Raw genomic sequence first — 12,036 nt, forward strand, 5'->3', positions numbered from 1 at the left:
CCTCCAGAACTGTAAGAGAACAACTTTTTGTTCGAAACCAACCGGTTTGTGATAATTTGTTATGGCAGCCCTAGCAACCCACATGGTGTATAAAACACAGCAATGAGGAGCACAGCCTCTGGTTCCAAACTGCTTACATCTGAATCCTATTTCTACCACTTATTACCCATGTAATCTTAGGCAAGTTATTTAACCTTACTGAGCCTCTTTTCCTTTTCTGTAAAATGAGGATAACAGTATTTATTTCCTAAAATGATTGTGAACATTAAATTACAGAGTAAACAATCACTTGAAACAGTACCTAGAATACAGCAAATACTTCACTTTTGTAAAGCAAACAGGTACACATATTACAGTATGTATTACAAAAATACAGATGAAAAGATTTAAATTATTTATCTCTGGCTCCTGTGAGTGTGGCTTATTTTTGTTTTCTTTTTGCTGACTGGCACTTTCTAGCTTATCTACAATGATTTATGTCATAATAAAACTTTATATCATGATAAAATAGTTTTTATTTTTAAATTAAAAAAAATTTAAAGGTAGCTGGTTCCCAGTTGTATGCAAAACCCCATCCCTCAGCCAGTGATTTCTCTTCTCCCAAAGCATATTATCAAAGTATTTAAAAAAAAATTAAAAAGCAAAATTTACTTTAGAAAACGAAAGCTGGGGTGCCTGGGTGGCTCAGTCAGGTAAGCACCTGCCTTCAGCTCAGGTCATGATCTCAGGGCCCTGGGATGGAGCCCCACATCAGGCTCCCTGCTCAGCGGGGAGTCTGCTTCTCCCTCTCTCTCTGCCTGCTGCTCCCTACCCCCTTTCTCTGTCAAATAAATAAAATCTTAAAAAAAGAAAAGAAAAGCTGACCAGAAAGTACTTTAGAAGGACACTGTATCATTCAATCAATTGAGTAGTATGCTCTTGCTCCACAATAGGCTGTGAATCACTGACCTCAAGCACAATAATACAAGTGTGAACCCCTGGAAACACAGAGCCAAGGCTTATACTTAAGAAAACACAACTGTACATTTTTTTTAAAGATTTTTTATCTATTTATTTGACAGAGAGAAAGGGCACAAGCAGGGGAAGTGGCAGGCAGAAGGGCAGGGAGAAGCAGGCTTCCAGCTGAGCAGGAAGCCCGATGCGGGCTCAATCCCAGGACCCCAGGATCATTACCTGAGCAGAAGGCAGATGCTTAACCGGCTGAGCCACCAGGGGCGCCACAACTGTTCATTTTTTAAAGTGAGTCTTTTAAAATCTAGTACATAGTAAATTCAGTGGGGCTAAGTTCCATATTTGGAATAAACTGCTCTCCTCCCAAGATATATATTAACTTTGACAAATCATTAGAAAACCACTCGCAAAATCAATTACCCTTACAAGTTAAAAGTGTATTAGTTTCATCTGCACAAGGTGATTTAATAAGAATTAAACCTTTTCCGTGAGTTTCAGTCGTGTTTGGGGTCCCTAAAAAGTTTAACTCACAAAATATGTTCCCTGACAATATTTCACAAGCAAATTCAGATGAATTCACTAGTTAACACATTTTGCTCTTAACACAGCAAAACAGTTTTAATAATTACATGTAATTAATGGATGAGAGTCTGTTGCTCAATACAATGAAGGAATTCTACTGTATTTGAAAAGATCAAATCTACCACTGCACTTTTAGAAAACTACATAGCTATTTGATGATCCTATCCAAGTATCTTAACAACTAACTCAGTACAAGGGCTGTGGTATCCACTATACCAGAGAGGAAGAACAATTATTCAAATTACAACACCATTAAAAAAATACACACGCACGCGCACAAAGAAATTCTCTAAGTATATGTGCACATACATATGCATGCAAAATTCTATAGGCACGAAAATTTTCTAAAAGGTACAGAAGAAATACCTCCCAACTCAGCCTGGGGTTGGCTTCTCCGGCTCCCTCTGCCCCTCCCCTCACTGTGCATGTACTCTCTCTCACTCTCTGTCTCAAATAAATAAATAAAATCTTTAAAAAAAGAAAAAAAGATATGCCAGAAAGTTTGAGGCAGATAAATCAGAACCAATCTTTAGAGGGTCCAGAATGTCAAGCTAAACTCTATTCTTTATCTGGTATGCAAAAAGGGCATTGTTAAAGGTTTTTAAGAAAAAAATGGCCCAGATCAAAGCTGTGATTTAGAAAGATTAATCTGGTAGTGATAAGTCCACAAAATGGGTTGGAAGGGAGACAGCCCGGTATAGAAAGCCAATTTAGAGAGTATTCCTGTTAAGGTGGTAGCAAGGGGAAGTACACTGTAGAGTCGAAAAGAATGGGTTTTGGCAAATGATTTGAGGTGTCCAGGAACAAGAGAGCATTGGACAGAATTCAGTTTAAGCCTAACGTCTAGGAGACTAATGGAGCTATTAAAAGAAAAGAAAAAAAAGAAAGAAAAGCTGGCTGGTAGGATGAGGAAAAGGATAGACTGACCTTTTAAAAACACAATTAATTTTGGGCACCAATAAAACATCCATAATATTTTCCCCCATCAGAAAACCTTGCACAGGGGCGCCTGGATAGCTCAGTGTGTTAAAGCCTCTGCCTTCGGCTCAGGTCATGATCCCAGGGTCCTGGGATCGAGCCCCACATCGGGCTCTCTGCTCGGTGGGGAGCCTGCTTCCCCCCCCTCTCTGCCTGCCTCTCTGACTACTTGTGATCGCTGTCAAATAAATAAATAAAAGAAAAGAAAAGAAAAGAAAACCTTGCACACTTTTCTGGTCTAATTTTTACATTTAGCCAAAGACAGTATTTAATACAAGTAAAGGAAATAATGCAGAGTCAATGAGAAGCCAGTTCCAGGGCATCTGACATGGTCAAAATTAAGCTACACAGGATTAAGCTGGACTCCTACCTCACACCCTATACAAAAATTAACTCAAAATGAGTCAGTGACCGAAATATAAGAAGTGAAACTGTAAAACTCTCAGAAGATTCTTCTGTGAATCTTCACAACCTTGGATTAGCAATGGATTATTAGATATAATGCAAAAAGCACAAGCAACAACAAAAAATTAGATAAACTGGACCACATCAAAATAAAACTGTGCACTGAGGGAAATCATCAAGAAAAATGAAAAGATAATCTACAGAATGGGAGGTAATATTTGCAAATCACATATCTGATAAGGATCTAGTATCCAGAATATATAAAGAACTCTTACAACTGAACAAAATAAAGGACAAACAATCCAACTAAAAAAAAGCAAAGGACTTGAATAAACACTTCTCCAAGAAAGTATACAAATGCCTAAAAAGCTTATTAAAAGACATTCAATATCATTAATAATTAGAGAAATATAAATCAAAATCATAATGAGGTACCACTTCATAGCTGTAAGAATGGCTATAATTTTTAAAAAGGAAAATAACAATGGTTGGCAAGGGAAAGAGAAATTGGGACAGACCTTTGTTCATTGTTAGGGGGGATATCAAATAATTCAACCTCTGTGGAAAACAGTTTGATGGTTCCTCAAAAAGTTAAACATAGAATTACTGTACAATCCTGGGGTGCCTGGGTGGCTCAGTGGGTTGAGGCCTCTGCCTTCGGCTCAGGTCATGATCCCAGCGTCCTGGGATCGAGCCCCACATCAGGCTCTCTGCTCAGTGGGGAGCCTGCTTCCTCCTCTCTCTCTCTGCCTGCCTCTCTGCCTACTTGTGATCTCTGTCTGTCAAATTAATAAAAATAAAATCTTAAAAAAAAGAAAAGAATTACTGTACAATCCAGCTACTCAACTCCTAGGTATATAACCAAAAGAAGTAAAAACAAGTACTCAAATACATGGACATGCATCTTCATAGCAGCACTATTCACAATAGCCAGAAGTTGGAAATGGGTTGGCTATCCATCAACAAATGAATGGATAAATTGTGGTATGAACATACACTGAAATACTATTTAGCCATAAAAAGGACTGAAGTACTGATACATGCTATACGACATGGATGAACCTTGAAAAACATTAGACACAAAAGGACTAATACTGTATGACTCCCTTCATATGAAATATCCGGAATAGGAACATGCACAGAGAAGAATTCAGACTGGTGGTTGTCAGGGCAAAGGGGAGAAAATGGACCTGGGTGGTTGCCAGGGCTTGGGTTTCCAAGGAATGATGAGCAACTGCTTTAACAGGTGTAGGGTTTCCTTTTGAGGTGATGAAAATGTTTCACTAGACATAGGTGGCAGCTACCACACTGTGAATACAGTAAATGCCACTGAATTGTTCACTTCATCATGGTTTCATTTTATGTTTCATTGATTTCATCTCAATTTTTATAAAACCAACAATATTCCAAACAAAAAGTAAAAATAAGCTCTATGTCTTGTCATTCCTGATTCCATTTGTCACATTCTAGCCAAGCCAAGATCCTAGATGGCTCTGCTCCACTTGCTCTTTCCTCGTTTCACTCAGGAAACATCCTCTACCTACAATACACTGCCTTTCCATCAATTCAAATCCCCTAATTACTTCAAAACTTCTAAGAACACAACTTGCCCATAGCAGTCATTCAATCTCCGTGAATCACTGGTTCTATTTGATTCAGTCCATCCCTACTTGTTCTGAAATTTTATTCAGTTAATTTAGTATTGCTAATAGAATGTTTCCTCGTTATCCCCAAACTTTTCTCTGATCATTTCAAACACGTTCTTCTCCTCTTAGAGCACAAATTGTAACAGTGGCTGTCTTCTTTTTGCATTACACTGTCTGCTAAGGCTCTAGCCAAAATACATTGATTTAAATACTGTCTGGTTGGTAGTTTTTGCTGTTATGTGCTATACAAACTTTCTGTGGAAGGAGTAGGAAGATAAGAGATGGTGAAGAAACCACCTCCATCCACCCTCATTATAAGAGACAAGTCCCCCAGCAACACTGTTTGTAAAGACCTCCTGTAGCACAACAATGTACTTTTTACTGCATTCCTTTTAAAACTAAAATAAATCTAGATGCTCTATTTGTAAACTTTTTTATATTATACCCAGAGTCTCAACTTGTATGTGCCACTCAAAAAGTTAAGAACAGGGTGGAAAAGAAGAACTCCAAACCAAGAACCCTCAACCTTCTTAAAAATGTCACAGAGGGGGCACCTGGGTGGCTCAGTGGGTTAAGCCTCTGCATTCGGCTCAGGTCATGGTCTCAGGGTCCTGGGATCGAGCCCCGCATCGGGCTCTCTGCTCAGCAGGGAGCCTGCTTCCCTTCCTCTCTCTCTCTCTGCCTGCTTCTCTGCCTACTTGTGATCTCTGTCAAATAAATAAATAAAATATTAAAAAAAAAAAGTCACAGAGCGTGGGACACTAGGGTGGCCCAGTGGGTTGAGCAGCCATGTGCTCAGCAGGGAGTCTACTTGAGATTCTCTCTCTTCCCTCCCTTTACCCTTCCCCCCATGCTCTCCCTCTCCTTCTCCATCTTCCTCTCTCCCACTCTTGCCCTCTAAATCAATCAATCAAACATTTTTTAAAAAGTCAGAGAGTGCAAAACACTCTGTCATTAAGTGTTATGCAATCCTTCCCTACCCTCCTCCCAGAACTGCTGCTTGGCACACATTATATTCCAGAAACCCCATACTAATATCGTGGTTTATCTGTTATAAAGGGACTTGTCCTAGACTCGTGCATTTAAACCAGAGATTGGATCAGAAACGGATATATCATGCAGATGACAAGAAATGGATTAAGATTAAGCTGTAGAGGTACCATGAAGTAAGAGATACAACTGCTTTTCACATCTAGATTCTGATTTTGCTTCATTGTGTCAAATATACCTTTATTTTATCTAGTCTGGTGCCTCTGACAATCTTGACAAAGTCAACAGGACATGACTGTATAAAAATGTTTTTCCCTAGTTACTTTTCTAGAAAACATCTGTTCCACCCATGATGGGCACATGTAATGTTCCAAAAAATACACACTACTTCCTGAAGACACCTGCAGGTAACTAGTATGTTGCAACACCACAACTGCAAAGTACCAGCCAAATGAACAGTCAACATTGGCTATATGCTAATCAAAATTATTGTATTTATTCCTGTACCAAAAATAAGGCCAGTATTAATTCCGAAGTTAACGTCCTCTAAAAATCTAGAAGTATTAAAAAATAAAATAAAATCTAGGGGCATCTGGTTGGCTCAGTTGCTAGAGCATGCAATTCTCGATCCTGAGGTCTTAAGTTCAAGCCCCATGTTGGGCATGGAGCCTACTTTAACAATCAAATCAAATCAAATCGAATCAAAAATAAAATCTAAAAGAGTTATTTGCTTCTTGTCACAAATGCTAAAGAACAACTCACTTTAAAAACATGAGACAAATGATTTTGAGGGCCAGAAGTGAACTTAAAATCTTATGTGACACTCAACTGTACACTTAAAATTGGTTAAAATGGTTTTATGTTAAATTTTTTAAAAAATCATACAGAAGTTCTCCTCTGAATCATGTTGGTTCTCCCTTAAAACAAAGCAATCTATTTAGCTACATTAAAGGATGAGAAACCACTAAATTAAATGTGCTTAAATTATAAATGTTTAAAAAGCTTCAGTGATTTGAATTAACAGAAACTTTCTGACCTCTTAAGGAAGATGTTTATTAGATAGTCTTCATCTCCAAGGAGGATATATGCAATGAAAAAGTTTTAAACTGTAACAAGAGAGACTTAGTTTTGACAAAATTCTAACCAGAAATGTAAAACACTGTAATAAGGTATCACACAAATCTCTACCCTCAGGGATGCAACAATAAGCTACCTGGGAAGGATTATAAGCATTTCTTCAAGAAAAACTGGAATGAACTAGAGAATCTCTTAAGCCAGCTTCCAGTTTCAGAACTCCAGGTTCTATACTCACAGCCCAGGAATGTCTCTGCAAGACATTCCACCTACAGAAAGTTCTAGTAATCTACGAGTCATTTCAGTTGGCTGCAGATACTAGGTCTTTTCACCACACCATTTATTCACTTTATGTACTCACTTAGGAACTGAAAATTGACTACTTTTGTTAAGAGGCAGTTCCATCAATCTCCAGCAGCATGGCTGCCTGCTAGCTCAGGTATAAACACTTCAAAAATGCTTAAACTGAAACATACTTCGTCCCAAATTAAACAAATAGAAATATCTACATAATGTGCAACAAGCTAAAGACTTGAGGGAAAAATATAGGGTAGATAATTTACAAGACCAAAACATTCAATTCAGTCAGTTCTTCAACAGCTTCTTAAAAAGTTGTCTGTTACTGACAACAAAAAATACTTACTTTTGAAAACAAACGCATAGTCTTTCCAACACAAGTTTCATTTTAGAAAACTTATGGCCGTCATTTTAAAATAATGATTTTTAATTTACCACATTATTTTCTAACAGTTATCAAACAACTGAATGGTGGTTATTTATTAAAACCCACAGCAGGCACCTAAGAAGTCACAGTAAAGTTAATCATCTCAAATTCAACAGGTTAATCACAGCAATTTGAGATTCTGCCAACCTGTATTAGGACGATCTCAAGAGTTTACAAAATTGGAAATTTAAATGACACTTAAAAATAGTACATTTCTATATATTAACACAAATGTTGTGACAAGTACACATGCATGACTGTATTTATTTTAACTAGATTTTACTAAACAAAAATTTTAACAAGACAAAGTACAGCCAGGTCAAAATAGGAATCAAAATACAATACTGGGGGCGCCTAGGTGGCTCAGTGGGTTAAAGCCTCTGCCTTTGGCTCAGGTCCTGATCCCAGGGTCCTGGGATTGAGCCCCGCATGGGGCTCTCTGCTCAGCAGGGAGTCTGCTTCCTCCTCTCTCTCTCTGCCTGCTTCTCTGCTTACTTGTGATCTCTGTCTGTCAAATAAATAAATAAAATCTTAAAAAAAAAAAAAAGATATAGCTTAAAAAAAAAATACAATACTGGCGCTAACTGCTTTCATTAGAAAGAAAAGAATAGCAAGCCTCACTCCCTTCAGTTCAAAAACAATTTTTCATTTTATAATCAAAAATAAAAAATATGACTTCTATAGCCAAAAAATAAGGTAATATAGCTTAAAGCTGAGTTATCACTTAGTTGCCTGGATTCCTAAGCAGCTACTAACTTCTAACTGCTTTAAAACCTAAACCCAGGGACGCCTGGGTGGCTCAGTTGGTTAAGCAGCTGCCTTCGGCTCAGGTCATGATCCCAGCGTCCTGGGATCGAGTCCCGCATCGGGCTCCTTGCTCAGCGGGGAGCCTGCTTCCCCCTCTGCCTCTGCCTGCCATTCTGTCTGCCTGTGCTTGCTCTCTCTCCGTCTCTCTCTCTCTCTGACAAATAAATAAATAAAATCTTTAAAAAAAAAAAAAAAAAACCTAAACCCATCTTTTAATGGCTCACTGCTTTGCTTAGAAATGTATCACACCTTGATTTATACAAAGATGCCATCTCATTAGAATACATGCTGTTCTGTTAATAATTTTTTATTAAGAAATTCAAATAAAATTTCTACAATGCAACTATAATTTTTAAGTTTTTTTTTCTTATCCACACTGTGCCTCACCTTTCACAACACCTAAAAACAAACAATCTTAGATGTTAAACAAACACACCTCAAACATATAAAATTCAGTACACTGGTTCTGTAGCCATAATTATACTAATAAATACTGACTCTAAAGAACTAAAAACATATAGGGGCAGGGTTTAAATGGTACGACTCACAAGGGGGTGGGGAGAAATAATGATCCTTCCTACCAAACTGGCAGCAACAATATGCCAAGTTTCCTATGCTGAACTAGTGTAAACAAGGAAGAAAAAGAGCTGGGGGTAGGAAGTAGGCAGGCAAGAGAACCCTCTTCAAGATACGGCTTTACTTCTAAATTTCACTAGTGTAATACCTGTTCTCAGTGTTTCTAATAACCCCTACCAAGGACTATTTAAACACCATAGGCTGGTCTTCTGAAAACTACTGTAAGCTGCAGTCCCTCTCTTAGATAATCCCAGATATAAAAGATAGAAGTGGGGATCACAAATGCTTCTTCAATTATAAACACTATCTCCTGCATTGAGTGCCTCAAAAAGTTTTCTAAACATTTAGAAATTCAATCCTACTCTTGCTATAACAATCAAGTTTAAAAAGATAAAATAACAGGGCCTACCAATGATGCTCCAAAAAAAAAAAAAAAAAAAAAAAAATCACACATCACCCTTGGCATGACCACAGCTACAAGTAAGATGATAAGATGAGCATCATTCCAGACAGGACTAGAAGAGGAATGGGATAAAGACTATGCTTACCGCCTCTTTTTTTCGGGCATTGCCTGAGGCATTCAGTGGACATGGAATAAAGGGGAAACTGGTTGTATAAGTGATGCCAAGAGAAACAAGATTCCACATATCAAGGGACTGAATGCCCAAACACTGAGAGCAAAGGGCACTCATCCCCCCTGGCTTTCTGATAAATGAAAAATGAGTTGTTTCACCTGAAATCCTTTTAAAGGAAGTCTAATGGTCTCTAGTTTATCACTCACTCTAAGTGAACTCAACCGCCCTCCTAAGAGAACAAGGAGAAGCCCTGCTTATCAAAATAGCAAGTGCTACACATACAAAGCCAAGAAACACTCCTTTAGTCTAAGTGCCATGGTCTTCTGCCCCAATTCTACAAGGAGACTCCAAGCCAAAAAACTTGGTTCCCAGCCTAAGCCAAGTTCTCCATTTTCCCAAACATCCCAGACAACCGAGCTTTACTTCAGATAAGCCCTTCTCCATTCTGGCCTTCTGGAGTCCAGGGCTCCACGGCCCTCAGAAAGTTCCCTCCTTCAAGATAATGTCCTTTCCTTCACTTTTCCTAAGGGTTTTCCAGACCCTGCTGCAGGTCTAGCACTCCCGGTCCTCCGTTAGTGGATCCCACTCCTCCCTGGCACTACTCTTCGGAAAGTCATCTCTCTTACCGTACTCACTTGTCCTCCCCCATAATATTTTTTTCCTTTTCCCTATTTGTCCTCGAATGGAGAAACACACACACACACACACACACACACACACACACATCTCTCCATAACACCTAATTCTCTCCCAGAGTGCCCCTCATCCCTGTCTTCCTCAACCCTAACTGCATACACCAAGCTTTTTTCCCACCCCCCAAATTCAGATTTCCTGTGCTGTTTACTCCTAACCAACACCGCAGCCTCTTGCTCCCAGGTCTACCCCTATGCCTGGATACTCAAGTCTTCCCCCTCTTTCCACGTTCCTCGGCCCCCAATTCTCTGCGGAACCTCAGAAGCCCCTCCCCAGTCTCCCTTCCGCCCCTCCTGCACTCCGTGGCCCCCCATTCCCCTCGTACGTCCTCTCTAGCCTTATTCAGCTCCCAAATTTCTCCCATGTCCCGGAGGCTCCCCCACACGCCCTCCACGCCCAGAGAAGGGGGTGCCCCTGAGTGCCCGCTCGGCCCGCCCTGCCGCCGCGCTCGGGTGTCCCTTCCCTTCCCCGCGGGCCCCAGCGCTGGCGCGGCGGGGCCGCTCACCAGTTGGTCATGTCCAGGAAGAAGGCGCAGCCGGCGGGGTTGAGCTGGAAGCCGAGCAGCCGCTGGAACTCGGAGATGAGCACGTCCTTGTCGGTGGTGCCCAAGCAGCTGAACTTCTGCATCAGCTCGGGGTCCAGGTCCACGTCCATGCCCTCCATGGCTGGGGCCGAACACCCGCTTCTCCGCCTCCTCAAAACCGAGCCGCCGCCGCCGCCGCGCCGCCGGGCCCGGGGACCGGGAGGGGGCCCGCTGCTAGCTGGCGCCGCGACCCCACTCCTTTGAGGTAGGCCCCGGGCCTCTCACCGCCTCATGGGGATAAACTCACTCAGCCACTCACTCACTCTCGCTCCCCCCCCTCCCACCCCCCCCAGCGCCGCCGCCTCCGCCGCCGCCGCCTCTAGCTTCTCCACCGCCTCCGCCTCCTCCCGCGCCGCGCCCACTGCGCAAGCGCCGCCCGCCCTGCCCCGCCCCTTCCTCTCCCGGAGGCCCGCCCCTCAGTGGCGTCACAAACCCGTGACGTCTCCCTCGTGACCTCACCGCGGTGGAGCGATGGGGCGGGGAGTGGGAAGAAGGGAAGGGACCGCCCCGTGGTTGGGGGTGACTCCTGGCCTGACCTTCTCCTCGCCCCGCCCCCATGCTCAAGGGGAGGAGTTAAAGCCGGGCGTCTAGGGAGAGGCTCCGGGAACCCGGCCTACAGCAACTCCACCATTTTGCAGGTGAGGAAAAATGTCTGGGAGGAAAAGAGGCTAGGGCAAGGTCAAGTATCAAAGTGCACGCAGGACACATTCTTGGCCAGGGGTTTGCCCCTCGCCCTGGAAGGGCTTGGTTGCGTAAGTTTTAAAGAGCTGCTTTCCTGGATCGATAGTGCCGTGAATCCTTGATTCCCAGCCACCCTTCGTAGTGGTTACTACAATTTTCTGTTCCTGTTATGCAACAGTAGGATCAAGTCTCTGGAAAGTAAAGGAGGCCTGGATACGAACATCAATCCCAGATCCAGACAGCAACACACGTAATCTCCCACCCATTCTGTCAAGACCAATCCTCTCAAGATAAACGATAAGTCACGAGAATTTAGCATCCCTTTTTCTGTTTTTAAAATAGAAAGAAAAATATTGCTGTGCATTACGATACACCTGCCTGGTCAAGGCCCTATTCCAAGATCAAAGAATGAGAAACGCAGCAAAGAGACCATCTTGTCTACCCCCTTGCATTCCTATTTGCCCAATACCGCTACATCCAAAAGGGCAAAAGATGAGTAACATATGGCCTTCTCTCTTCAAGTAGCTCTCTGTTTTACAAATAAGTAAAGTGAGATCCAAAAAGCTTTGATGTCTTGTCCAAAAATATAGAACAGTAAAACTAGAACCCACCTTTCAGATCCCTAATGGGCTTTGTTTTGCATAACAATTTCAACAGGAGACAGCACTAGAATAACTGTCTGGGTTGCAAGGAGGTTTTAGAAAGAGAAAGCATTTTGCATCCTTCCGTCCCAGTACCAAACAAGACCTAGTAAAATGTAATGGCTTTAAA

General features: G+C 41.6%; 1 protein-coding gene across 1 annotated transcript in view; it reads right to left on the reverse strand.

Annotated features, from left to right (window-relative positions):
• The window catches only part of LOC111152386 (chromosome unknown C6orf106 homolog), a 93,607-nt gene extending 82,747 nt beyond the window's left edge, over window positions 1-10,860 (reverse strand). Inside the window, exon 1 of the mRNA XM_022510916.1 lies at window positions 10,507-10,860. Within this exon, the coding sequence (XP_022366624.1) occupies window positions 10,507-10,664 (158 nt within the window). The 5' untranslated portion in view covers window positions 10,665-10,860. The remainder of the gene's footprint in view (window positions 1-10,506) is intronic.
• Between the last annotated feature and the right edge of the window lie 1,176 nt (window positions 10,861-12,036).

Source organism: Enhydra lutris, unplaced genomic scaffold (assembly GCF_002288905.1).
Source record: "Enhydra lutris kenyoni isolate GAN:26980312 unplaced genomic scaffold, ASM228890v2 scaffoldscaffold28, whole genome shotgun sequence".
NCBI classification, from domain to species: Eukaryota; Metazoa; Chordata; class Mammalia; order Carnivora; family Mustelidae; genus Enhydra; species Enhydra lutris.